The 14,369-nt window shown below is 29.6% G+C and overlaps 2 protein-coding genes across 2 annotated transcripts; both read left to right on the forward strand.

Moving 5' to 3' along the window:
- Positions 1 to 761: 761 nt before the first annotated feature.
- Positions 762 to 5,189, forward strand: LOC145742104 (uncharacterized). The gene is made up of 10 exons (XM_082559867.1): positions 762 to 969; positions 1,118 to 1,372; positions 1,592 to 1,882; positions 2,079 to 2,321; positions 2,532 to 2,713; positions 2,834 to 2,924; positions 3,173 to 3,208; positions 3,648 to 3,683; positions 4,043 to 4,078; positions 4,605 to 5,189. The coding sequence occupies exons 1-10, from the start codon at positions 762 to 764 to the stop codon at positions 4,637 to 4,639; spliced, it is 1,413 nt and encodes a 470-aa protein (XP_082415993.1). The 3' UTR covers positions 4,640 to 5,189.
- A 906-nt stretch (positions 5,190 to 6,095) lies between these two features.
- Positions 6,096 to 7,797, forward strand: LOC145763694 (5-hydroxytryptamine receptor 1B-like). The gene is made up of 4 exons (XM_082575198.1): positions 6,096 to 6,221; positions 6,301 to 6,488; positions 6,964 to 7,127; positions 7,258 to 7,797. Exons 1-4 carry the CDS (start codon positions 6,155 to 6,157, stop codon positions 7,424 to 7,426), a joined length of 588 nt encoding a protein of 195 aa, XP_082431324.1. The 5' UTR covers positions 6,096 to 6,154; the 3' UTR covers positions 7,427 to 7,797.
- The last annotated feature ends 6,572 nt before the right edge of the window (positions 7,798 to 14,369 follow it).

The following is a 14,369-nucleotide window of genomic DNA, read 5'->3' on the forward strand; positions in this document are numbered from 1 at the left end:
AAGTGTCAGCTTTTTCATAGCTAACAATGTTTATAATTCTGGGGCTAAATAAGTGGAGCTCTATTAACATTGTTGCCTGGTTTAAAGATGCAAAAAGGAACGAAATTTTAATACCTTACCTTAATCTCGAATTTTGTCCTTTTCTGCTTTTATTTTAGTACTACCTGTTTAAACCGTCGGACAACGAAAAAAAAGCTACCCATAAACATTACCACCTACAGCATATTACAACTTACAAACATTATTATTGGACCCATATTCTACTCCATTTTTAACACAACTATTTCATTCCCTTTGCAAAATGTGTTTAAGAATTATATAAAAATGCGGAGCAAAAATGGGAGAACAAGATTTTGTTCAAGAATTACATAAAATTGCGGAGCAGAAATGGAAGAACACGATTTTTAATTAGAAGTTTGGCACCAAAAGCTAAATAGTAGGTAAAATTTAACAACTAATACTTGATAAAATAAGATAAGGAAACAATAATTAGAAATTTTTTTTAAATACTATATCTGGTGCCTATTTATGATGTCATAATTGTGTTTATTGTATTTTAACAATTCAGGAAGTTCTGACAGTTTTTCGGACTTCCAAACTTATTGTCATTCTATTTAATTTTTATTTTTAAAAATATTAAAAAAAGAGGATAAATATCCATTTATGTCAAGGAAGTAAACAAATCCTGTGTACTCTATATATTACTTAGGCTTATTATTTTTGAATCATTTTATTTAAACAACAAACTGATTAGTTACAATATGAACAAGTTGGTTTTAAGTTTGATGATTTTAAGTTTAAATGTTGTAAATGGGCAACAATGTTTAAAGTTAGTAAACGGGCACTTTAAGTTTACTCATGAGAATGTAGAATATGATTTTAGTTTAACTAATGTTTACTACGAAACAGCAGTGGAAAGATGTGCAGAAATGAACTCCACGTTGGTAACTCCCAAGACACTGGAAATCCGTAATTTTATTAATCAAACATTATATTTATTGGGAGGTATGGTCTAAAACTTTAAAAATAATTATTTTATTGTTATATGTTTTAAACTTCATTAAACAACTTTGAAAAACATGATTTAGCAACAAAAATTTTATCTTTTATGTTGTAGGACAATATACCTATTTCACCTATTACTATATCGGCCTAACAAGAACAAACTCCTCTAATGACGATTCCTCTTTTAAGTGGAGCGATAACACAACTTTGCTGAGTAGCCAATCTAACTGGGCTGATGGTGAACCTGATAATAGGTATGGGGATGAGAATTGTGTTGGGTTATATTATGGTGGTGATACAAAGTGGGGGGATTTTCCATGTGATTATGATAGTTGGCGATATATTTGCCAACGAGATTTACCAGCATGTAAGTAACTTATATATTAATTCCGAGTTATTTATTTTATTTAAGTTTTTAATATTTTTACCCTAAATTCTGTTAAAATTTTGTTGATTTTTTTTTTTGGTTGACATTTTAAGTTTTAAACTTTCCGTAAGATATTGTATTTAAATAAATATTTAAAATTTAAATCCTACTCTCCTAATCATTTATGAAAGACTTTATTAATATTTAGTTGTTGTACAGCTATGACTACAACCACTATTACTAGTATGGCTACAGACAAGAATAAAACAAGTTCTGTAACAACAAAAAACATGAAAACAGAAAGCGAGGGCAGAGATGGGCAACAATGTTTAAATTTAGTAAACGGGCACTTTAAGTTTACTCATGAGAATGTCGAATATGATTTTAGTTTAACTGTGGTTACCTATGCAACAGCAGTGACAAGATGTGCAGAAATGAACTCAATGTTGGTAACTCCCAAGACATCGGGAATCAGTGATTTTATTAGACAAACAATATCTTTATTTGGAGGTATGGTTTAAAACTTTAAAATATTTATTTTTGTTGCTATATGTTCTAAACTTATTTGAAACAAAATGTTTATTTAGAGGTATATATGGTTAAAATTTTTAACCCTTAAATGTTTATTTTATTGTTATATGTTTTTTGAACTAATTTGAAACAATTTTTTAAATCATTAACAAAAATTTTATCTTTTATGTTGTAGGACAATATACCTGGTACTGGATCGGCCTAACAAGAACAAACTCCTCTAATGACGATTCCTCTTTTAAGTGGAACGATAACACAACTTTGCTGAGTAACCAATCTAACTGGGGGTATGGTGGTGAACCTGATAATTGGGGAGGGAAAAAGAATTGTGTTTCCTTAGGTGGTGGTCATACAAAGTGGGCGAATTATTCATGTAATTATTTACACAGATATATTTGCCAACGAGATTTACCAGCATGTAAGTAACTTATATATTAATTCCAAGTTTTTTATTTAAGTTTTTAATATTTTTAATTTGAAATCTGTGAAATCTTATTTAAATTTTAACAACTTAAAAGCTTACTGATTACTAGAAGCAGGTGTTTGTTAATTTAATAAAATATCAAAATATGAAACTTACTCTCTTATTCATTTAAAGATAAGTTGTTAAATTTTTGTTATTGTGCAGCTATGACTACAACCACTATTTCTACTACAACTACAGTCAAGAAACAAACAAGGGTTGTAACACCAGAAACCATAAAAAATGATGCCACGACCCTAAAAACCGGAATGAATGATGTCATGGCACCAAAAACAGCTTTAAATTTAACAACAGGATCTTCTCCACCCCAACAAGAACAATGCAATGTAAGAAACTTCATATTTTATTATAAAAACTTCATTTTTTAAAGTTTTTTTAGACCTTTCACTTTTTTTTATTTATCAAGCATTAATTTTATTTAAATTTAAATTTTTTTTTTTATTTAGGAAATTCCTTTAATATTAGGATGGGCAACTTCAGCACTTTTTCTTCTTGTCATCTTCTTTCTATTTTATAAACTGAAAAACAATGGTTCATGTAAGTTTAAAACATTATTTTAATTGCATGGTAAGGTTTTATAACCTAATTATAAAACAACTTTTGTTACCCCAACCTATTCTTTTGTTGTTTATGCAAGTTTTATATATTTTTCATTTTAATCTTCCAGCCTTGCCAGTAAAATCTTTTGTAAATTTAGAGAATTTAGATAGAATTAAATAATTATGTAAGTTAAACTAAATTTGTTTTTGATTTCAGTTAAACTAATATTTAATTTATTTTTGCAGCTCGGTCGGTAGACTTAAATGCTGGTGCTGTTGCAGGTAATAATGTTCTATGTTAATTGTTAAAATTTTACATTTTATTTGATTGGTAGTGTGGTATACTGGTCATGACATTAAACTACGAGCCAAAAGGTTTGGAGTTCAAGCCGCACTAATGCCACACTATTCGTGCCAGGCGTTTACAGATAGCTCACACACTTCACAACAGCACACTCTTTCACAATAAAAATATAAAAACCTATTACCTTAAGTGGATATGGCAATATATTGGAATTAAATTGTTTATAAAATACATCATTAAGCTATTATTTATTGATTTGTTTTTGCGGTGGGTCCAGTAATAGAACTTGCATCTGATGTTGTAGGTTATTTTTTTAATGTTTTTTTTCAAAATTCTTAAATGGGTTAAATGATTTATAAATGCTTTGTTAAAAAATTGTAATTTTAATTTTAAACAAAATTTATCTAAATTTTACAGCTCGACCAGAAGACCAATATGAAAATGTTATTGCAGGTAAGTTTATACCAAAAACTTTAAATTATTTATTTTTAACTGTAGTCAGCATGGTGTAGTGGTTAGAACACTTAGCTTTACCTCATTTGGTCCTGGGTTCGATTCCCACTGCTTCCATGCTGTAGCTCCCTTAAATAAGGCGCTTTAAACGGTATCTGCTCTTGCTGAGCCAACACTCAATTAGCAGCTTATAATTAACTGGCAATTTCAATCTTTAATATCTCAAACTGGCAAAGCCAGCCTAAGACTGGGTCAGGTACCTGATGTTACTCTGTGTTTAAGCCATGAAGTCGACCTATTCACACCGAGAATAAATAACTAACAAAAAACACTTGATAAATTTAGTTTAATTTTTTCAGCCCAAGCACAAAATGTTCGTACAGACGCTGTTGCATGTAAGTCTATTTCAATTTTATTATTTAATTAAACTTATTATATATGTATACAGGTCGTCTTGATGTACCTTAAATTCTCACTATTTAAGATTACGAATGTATTGTACTTTAAGATCGGTAATTTTACTTTGCTTTGGCGGGAATCTGTGCATATAATGCGGTCGATTTTATTTATTACCCTCTAAATCCATTCTTATTTTTGTTGGCGTTTCGTTTTTTTAAATAACTATTTCGTTCAACTTGCGTTTACAAATAATCAAAACTATAACCATACAACATAGTACCCTGTTAATTAAACTTGTTTACCAAATGTTAGGGTACAGGGTTTTATTGTTATATTAACATAATTAAAATTATATTTTTAAAACGTTGTTTTTTTTTGTAATATTTTATGATCTTAACCGCCATCTAACGCATTTTTCTTGTGCGGAGAGTGGCAAACCTAGTTAAGTTTTTATATTTAAAACTAACATTTTGATGCGTTTATTTTTTATATAATTTATTTTAAATTTATTTATTTTTGCAGACAACGCGCGAGCAGTTTACGTGGACTTTAATTAAGGAAAACAAAAAACTTTTTTTTGTCGATTTTATTATGGATATACATGTGACAATTTGTGTAATAGTAATTTTGCAAAAGACTTTAGTATTTTTTGCTAATATTTTTTTTAAATATTAGCAAGCTTGCTGGTATTGATTATTATAAATATTTAGGCTTGCATTTCCTTCTATTTTCAATTCACTTTTATTGAAATTTAGAAATTCTGTTGCGTATTTTATTTTAATTTTTACTTGTTTCTTTGTTTCAAATATTAGCAAGCTTGTAGTCATTGATTATTATAAATTTGTTAGGCTTCTATTTTTAATTCATTTTTTTAAATTTTGAAATGCCATTGTGTATTTTATTTCGGACTATTTTATGAAAACCCTGGATCGAAACCTATTCATAACTTATATGACTCCGTTCTATTTTTAAAAGCATTTCCTTCTAGTTATATTCTATTTTTTCACTGTTATAAATTACTAGGCAGCAGTGGGAATCGAACCTTTGCTACCAAGTCTCGTAAAGATAAACCACTGCGTTTTTATTCTTTATTATATAAGCTTTGTTCCTTCTGCTTTAAAATCTTAGCTATTTTTAATGTAAATACTTATTTTTTGTAAAATGGTGAAATTTGAAGTCTGGCAATGTTGTTAGTTTTAAGTAAATATAAAAGGCCTATTTAATTTTAAATTACCTTAATTAAATCGTGATTAAACTTTATAAATAGGTGTTTGTTTTTTAATTGGGATTTTTATCAGAATTTAATGTTTAAAAAAACTATAAATTTTTACTCGGATTTTAAAGCCGCTGATATTGACTCTTATTTAAAGATATAATCTACTAGTAGTCGACATGTTTAGTTAAAAACCCGCAAAAATGTGATGGTTAGTTGAACAATAAAAGACATGAAATGATTGATAACAACATTTTAAATGGATTGTAAGCTATTGTTATTTTAGTAACAAAATCCTGAATTAATATGGTTAAAACTGTCATGTATTCACTAGGTCTGATGTATAACGTACTTTAAAATAAATAGTAGAACTACATTTTATTTAAATGAAGAACGGGTTAAGGTTTTATTTTATGCTGTTTAAAAAAGGCGTGGCAATAAAAGATCGAACCAAGATATTGGCGTAAACAGGAGTTGTTGTTTTAACTTTATTATTCCAAAAAACCACACATTAAAAATGTTCGTTTTAATCAATAACGTAAACGCTTTAAGCACAGAACAAAGAAAATTCTATTGATTAACTACGCAAATAATCACTGTTTTTTGACGTTGTCGTATGCTGTTTAGCGTATAGGTTTGCGCTTGAAATCAACAATACCTACCCTGTTTACTCAGGTTAAATGAAAACATTTATGTTTTTCTATGTATAAATACCATGGGTGTAACGTACATTTATTATTCAGTGTATTTAGGCCTTCAAAAAAGCACTTAATGTCTTATTTCGTGGTTTTCAGACCTAATTGTATATTTATGATATTTTTAAACTAGCAAATAAGGTTACTAATTTAGTAAAAGCATAATGGAAATAAATACAAGCACAACGCAAGATTATGGAATATTTTTGAACATAAACAAATCAACTACAGGTACATTGATCTTCTTATAACAAAAATAGTATAAGCTAAATTGAATATACGTAAAACTCTGTAATATTTTAACGTTTAGAATATGTGGTCGTTGCTATGGTTTTAACATTAATTATTATCGGGGCAACCCTGGGAAATGTGCTTGTAATTTGTGCCGTGAAACTGGAAAGAAATCTTCATTCACCTGGCAACTTCTTGATTTGTTCTCTGGCGGTAACCGACTTACTGTTGGCTTGTCTCGTTATGCCGTTAAGTGCATTGTATGAGGTAGGTTATTAAGTTATGGATAAATAGAATATCCTGGCTTAAGGACATGAGGTCCTGGCTTTACTACGTGGGGTCTTGGGTTTAATTTTTACTGATATTATGCTGTTGCGCTCTTAAGTAAGGCGTTTTAAACGGTAGAAATCAAATACTTAATCAGCAGCTAATTCATCGGGCAATTATAATTTAAAATACCCCAAACTGCTAAGGTCAATTCAAGACTGGGTCGGGGTAACTAAGGTTACTCTATATTTTGTTGTGAAGTCGACCTTTCTGTGTCAATTAAAAAAAGACAAAGTGAACGAAAAAATTATAAATTGAACAAAGAATTATATATAGTTATGCATAATTAAAAGTAAAAATTAGATTGTTACTTCTAATATGCCGAGATTTGAACTTCAGAATAGAAATAAACTTTAGAATGAATTTCTGTTCTTAAAAACAAAAGTTGTTTAACATTGAGATTTTTTTTACTTAGATAACTGGCACTTGGCTGTTAGGAGAAGCTTTATGTCAAGTGTGGACAGCTACTGATATTTGTTGTTGTACTGCCTTAATTTTACATCTATGTGCAATCGCTCTTGAGCGTCACCGCTCGATCAATAACGCCGTCAAATATTTTACCAAAAAACGAAAAAATGGGTAAAAATTTTATTTGAATATACTAGCTTTTTTGATTTTTTTGACATTTATTAATAATGCATTTAAAATACATTACATATATTTGTTAATAAGTATTTTTCGTTACAACTCTTCTATTTACTCTAAACAGGGTTACGTTTAAAATTCTACTGGTTTGGTTATTAGCAATTTGCATTAGTATTCCTCCATTATTAGGCTGGGAGAAATCGACCACCAACAAAACAATCAAATATTCGAACAACACCAAATCTATTCCAATTCAGTGCCATGTAAGATCGTATTCAAAATTAGTTTTTTAAGGTGTAAATGTAATAGAATTTTTTACATATCAAATGTAGTCAATTTTCCACCTTATTGACTGCAATGTTGTTGTCGTAATATGGTCGCTAACTAATATTTGCCAGTAGTGACCAGTAATCAATTTTAAAACCAGTAATTTTTATTTGCGACACTTAAAGTGCTTTCTATTACGACCTGTATTTTATTACACAATTTTCTATGATTTTATTTGTTCAATATTGCCTCAGGTGTTTTAAAACTTTCATGAAATTGGAAATTTTCTACAATAACAACAATGTTTGAAAACTAACATTTAATTACCACTTGTTTTAACCACTATGCAACAACAAAACATTTTATTAATTTGTTTAATAACACTTATAAATATATATAAAACACTCAATTTATAACTAACATTAAATATCAAAATAAAATATATTTATTTTTTTTAATATACAATTTAACTTTAGTAAAATTTGACCATGAATTAGCTTAATAAAGTTGTTTTTATTAATTATTTCAAAGCTTAAAATTAACCTGTTTTTAAACTGAAGATAATCAGTATCAAAGTATTAAAAAAACATACAATATTACCAGTTAGTAAAATTTAAAAAAAAATCAATATAAAAGATGTCAAAATCAAGAAGACTAAGGCAGCGTATAGTGTAATGGTAAAAACACTTGTTACGCCACCATGAGGTCGTGGGTTTATTCCCTACTGCTCATGTTGTAGCGTCCTTGAGTAAGGCGCTATAAACGGTATGAACTCTTGCTGAGCCAGCACTTAATCAGCAGCATAATTACCCATAACAATATTAAAACAAACATAATAGCAAAAACCTGACTAAACAATAATAATAATATTTAACACAATAACACGCTAAAGCTATATTTTGGAAACAACAGCAACATGTCACAAAGTTATGCAGAAAACGTTAACATCAACATGGGGTAGAGGAGTCTTGGCAAATTCTTTCTCTCCAGTGACATCATCAATATATTCGTCATACCTGGTGGATTTAAGAGAAAAACAACCCAGTTTTTTGTTGATAAGTTGTGAATATTTCGACGTACAAACTGAGACAATATATCTGCAGTTCTTTTCTTGAGCTATATCGAATAGTCTTAAAATAAAATGTATAATAAAGGTAATATATACTAGAAGACAAGACAACTTGTAAAGGTTCGTGGTGCAGTGGTCAGAACACTTTTTACACTACATGGAGTCCTGGGTTCAATTCCCATTGATTTCATTCTGAAAAATATTAATCAAACTTACAATTTCCATGCGGCACTTGCTATTCCCATGTTTGAGTATCGTGTTTCTGTTGCTGCGCATTCGACCATAATGTACTTTGAATTTCCAACTACTGTGTTTGGAATGTCTCCCTCCATTTTATCAAGAAACTAAATAAAAAAGTTATCCCGCTAGATAGTGTAAAAGGGCTTCCTGCAAAAAAATTGATCATCAAGACGTCGGACTACGAGCCGAAAGGTTTCGGGTTCGAGCCGCACCAACGTCACACTATTCGCCCTTGAGCCCGACTTTTACGTATAGCTCAAAACACGTCATACCAGCACACCCTTTCCCAATAAAAAAAATAAAACCTATCACCTTAAGGTGATATGAAAAAAAAAATAATAATTAATGATAGTAGTCCGTTAGTGTGGTTAAGCAGTCATGGCAGCGTACTATGAGCCGAAAGGTTTTGGGTTCGAACTGCACCATTGCCACATTATTTGCCCTTAGGCTCGGGGTTTACGGATAGCTTTAAACATGTCATAACAGCACACCTTTTCCCAATAAAAAAAACTATTACTTTAAGATGACATGGAAAAAAAATAGTCTAGGTGTCCAATAGTGTGGTATACTAGTCATGGCTTTGGACTGCGATCCAAGAGGTTTTGGGTTCAAGCCGCACCAATACTACACCATTCGCTCTTGAGCCCGGCGTTTACAGATAGCTTAAACACGTCCCAACGCACACATTTTTTTTATTACAAATACAAAAACCTAACACTTACAAAAACTTTAAGGTGATAGAAAAAACAATTGCAAATGCATATAAAAAATATTTGTTTATTATTTTTGTTTACAATAATTAAACATTTTTTTTAAATAATAAAATATAAGTAGTTTTACGATATTTATCAAACCTTGTTTAATTTACTAACATGTTTTTTACCCTTGCCAAAATTGTGATCCCTTTATCCTCACTTTTTTCCTTGTTATATTGTTGTTTTAACGTGGACATTGAACACAACAAGATCGCTATTAATTTGTCAGGATTTTCATCAAATATTCCGATGCTGACATCATGACTTAAAAAACTCTAAAAAATTATGAAAATAAGTTTATATGATTGCAACATAAATTTGCCTTTTGTAACTTATACATGTAAAACAACTGGCAGTTTTTATATAGTTATCTTATAATAATAAATGCATGAAACTAAAAGTATAACTGGTAAAAAGAACTTATTATTGTTAAATTTCATATATTACTAAATTAACTATATTAATAATGCTGTACAAGTAATTTTAAAGCAATTTAAAGTCATATATTGGCGATATTTTTTTACTCAAAAATTGATGAAGTTGGTGTCACTGAACACAAAAATGATTTTAATTTTAAATAATTTCATCTACTTTTTAAGTTATACAAATTTAAAAATAATTTAATTAAAACAGAAAGAAAAGGGAAGCCCTGTTTGTGATGACGTAGAAAGTACCAGCTTGTATACATTCACTACGCTACTTAGTACTTTCTACGTCACACGAAAAAATATAATAACCTCGTTTTGCATAGTAATCATTTTCCAGTATTTAAAAAAATTAAATTGTAGGTACCACAGACATTTTTTAAAGGTTCTAAAAGGATTTTGTGATTCATTGTCAACAATACTACCGTGCTATATACATAACTAACAAGATTGCAAAACTCTCTTATATAACACTTTATAGGTTTCGCGATATATAGTGACGTCATAAATGTAGCGACTTGCTTTCGAAATCGCATGAGCTAGGGCTTGAACTCGATTAGGGTTAGAAAGCCAGGGTTAGCGATTCCAACAAAGTTAAATCGAGTATACAAAAAAGTTTTAAACGATGGAAAAAATTTTATAAACACTATTGGAAATGAATTTTTTTTAAATTAAATTTAAATAAAGTATTTTATTTTTTTAAGATAAAGTATTATTTTTTTTAAATCGAAGGGTTTCGGGTTCGAGTCGCACCAATGCCATACATTTTACGTCCTAATAAAAACTTCAAAACTTATATTACTTTAAGGTGACACAGAAATAAAAGTGTGCCTACTGTAAAATACTTTTCATCGTTTTTGTAAATATTATCCATCTTATAAGTTGTCCCCAAGGCTTGGTAGGTAGGTTCTTGCTTAAAAAAATAAGTAAAAACTAAATGTAAAACTTGGTCACGGTCACTGCTTGTTAATTTTCGAAATCCAAACTTTTTCCCATTTCTAGCAACTATATATTCTGTCGTCATATTTTCCTAAACTGACTCTACTTTTTAAGTAACAAGATGAACAACATAAGAGAGAACTGTTTTGGGGCATATGTAGATTAATTTCTAATTCCCTGTGCACCAGACCTTTTTCCTAAGTTAACTAATGAAACGTGTTTTAGGAATTATTATTTTAACCAACATGTTTTTCACTTGAGGTCTTGATTTGAATAGGAATTTCAAGCACAAAAGCGCTTAAAATTGGCATTAAATTTAAAATATAACGTTACAAAAAACTGTTTATACTCAGATAGTAACACGTTTTCGAGCATAAGTTAGAGTTATAAAAGACATACAATAAATAATATAATAATTCAACATAAAAAATGGATAAAATCAATTTAATGATTTAAAAAATGCCATAAATATTATTGTTTACACAAAAAGTTTAAGTATGTTATGGCATGGTCACCAAACCCACAATGTTGCACAACTATATCGTGAATGAAATTTGTTTTATTATTGATGTAAAATTTGTTAGTAAAACCGTAAAATTTTAAAACACCACGATGTTATAATTCAATACACATCAAACGTGTATCAACATGAGGTAGAGGAATATTTGCAAATTCTTTATTCCTAGTGACGTCATCAACGTATTCGTCATACCTGTGTGTCTTTAGTGACCAACCTCCAAGTTTTTCGTTAATAAGTTGTGAATATTTCGACGTACAAACTGATAAAACGAATTTGCAGTCATTTTTCTTCGCCGTTTTAATACATCTTAAAGAAAATATTTGAAATATTATTACCTGTAAAAACTTTAAAGTTTTTTTTATATATCTTTATCCTCGATGTGGGAAGACCGAATGCGCGATCTTAACATAGGGTAACTGACCCAGTCTCGAGTTGCCTTTGCCAGTTTGTATATTATATAGATTAGAATTGCCCGGAAATTATGCTCTTGAATAGGTGTTGGCTCAGCAGAAGTTATACCGTTTATAGCACCTTACATAAGGCTACAGCATAGGTGTAATGGGAATTAAACACACGACCTCATAGGTGTTATTAACATTTACTTACTCTTTCCAAGCGGCTCCAACTATTCCTATGTTTGCATATGAAGTTTTAATTGATGCACATTCGACTACTAAGTAGTTAGAATTGCCAACTACAGTACTTGAAATATCTTCTTTAAAGGGACCTAAAAACTAAGCAACATCAATTATCAGCATTTGTTTAATCGTGGTTTGAACTTGTTATTTTGTAAGTTTTGATACTTCACAAATAAACTTATGTTATTGTTTGTTTTATTAAAGTCTTTGCATTTATTTTTCTACTTCTTGTAAATTTATTTTTGATTTGAAAAGGACTTCATCGCATAAAGTAACATATATTACCCCAACTCAGTCTTAAGTTGCGCTAGGCTTTAGTTTTAATCCCAGAAGAAGCATTTACCTAATGTATCACCTTACTTAAAGGTGCTACAATATGTATAAATAGGATATGGGAATAAACCAATAATATCATGTTATGTGGTAAGTTAGTTAACCAAACTTGAACTTTACCCTTCCAAGGATATCAGATGTTTTATCTTCGCTATTTTGGGCAAATTTTTTTTGTGGAAGATTTGAAATTGAACATATTAGAAATCCTATCAAGCTTCGTGCATTTTCATCGTAAATACCAATGCTTGCGTTGTGGCTCAGATAGCTCTTTTATGTTAAAAATGAATTAAAGTTAAAAATTACTTTAGTTTAAAGTTGACTTAACATACTAAAAATAGAGTAACTTAATTTACACTAACCCAGTCTCGAGTAATTATAATTGCTAATTATAATTGCTTAAGACAGTGATTAATTATAATTGCTTAAGACAGTGATTATAATTGCTCAATAATTAAGCTGCTGATTGATTTCAGTTTTGCAAAAGTGTATTTTATCTATAGCACCTTACTTAGTGGCGCTGCAGCATTAAAACAGTGGGGATCAAACCTAGGACCTCGTATTAAAGCCAAGTGTGAAGTACTACTACCTACACCACTTCGCCACTATTTGACAATGAAATGCATAACTTGTTTATATGAAATAAACACTAGGAGTTTTATTAAATTTGCATTCTCTTACTAAATAATAACTTCTGCAGATTTCCTCGGCTTGATTTATTTCATAAGTTGACTTCATTATCTTAAAAGTTGGTTCTTCATTTTCAAAATATTTTGCCATTAAGCGTAAAACTTCATTTCTATCATTGTTTGTTAAATAACAAAAACCGAATTGTTTTCCATTTTTTGAAACTACATAATTTGCCGTCATTTTCAAATAAATTTCTACATATGTTTAGTGAAGTAATGCAAATATTGACATTTATGTTTTGTTGTGTGTTTTTTATACAACACACTCTTATTCTAATTTCCTTTATTTGTCATTTTTGGCTTAATTAATTTAGGCCCATATGCTAAGAGATCACCAACGTTTGTTGTTACATTTTTAACGTAGTAAATTGTTTTAACAACATATATAATTAGGTATATCTGTGTAGTAAATATTTATTAACCATTTCCTATACGTTTACCAGTTGGTTTCTTAATAAGCTATATAAACAAATAATTTTGTTATAAAAAAATTTATGAGAAGGTATTTGTTTTTAAAAAATTTTCTAGCTAATTATGTTTGGTAAAACTTGTTTTTTATATTTTATGATTTAATAAATGTTCTATAAATTTATGTGCTTCAAATTTTTAACACACCTTAGGCCACGTTTAGTCATAACTTTCCCTCTAATACAAAACGCACGTGCGATTTTTTAAAAACAGTTTTTATGTCTTTGGAAAATTACATTTAAGTGAATGTATACTAAATTAATCGAAAATAGAATAAGCATGTCAATTTTACTTAAAGTTATGATTCCATGCAACTTGTGCAGTTGGTAAAAGTTCGAAGAATAACCACGTGGAATTCTGGGTTTATTTTTCCACTGATTCCACGTTACTGCGCTATTGAGTAATGTGCTAAATACGGTCACATATACCTACTAGCAATTTAACGATATCGAAACTAGTAAAAACAACCAACAGCCTGTTTAGTTATTTTAAATAAGGGGTAAACTAATTTTTATAAAACTAAAACATTGCATTTAATACTGGGAGCTCTATTAAAGTCGTCTGCCCGTTTTAAAATGCGAAAAAGACAGAATCTTTATACCTTTTTTTGTATACCCTAAAAATATTTTTTATTTTGTATACCCTAATCTTTCCTTTTATTCACATACCATTTTTTTTGTATATATATAAATTTATCCTCAACGAAGGTCGAATGCTGACCCAAACATAGAGTAACAACTGTTACCCAGATCCAGTCTCGAGTTGCCTGTTGCAGTTTGGGATATTATAGATTATAATTGCCTGATAATTATGCTGCCTTATATAGTGCCTTACTCAAGGGCACTACAGCATGAGAGCAGCGGGAATTGAACCCATGACTTCATGTGGTGTAGCAA

The sequence above is a fragment of the Corella eumyota genome, chromosome 1, assembly GCF_963082875.1.
Source record: "Corella eumyota chromosome 1, kaCorEumy4.1, whole genome shotgun sequence".
Classification (NCBI taxonomy): domain Eukaryota; kingdom Metazoa; phylum Chordata; class Ascidiacea; order Phlebobranchia; family Corellidae; genus Corella; species Corella eumyota.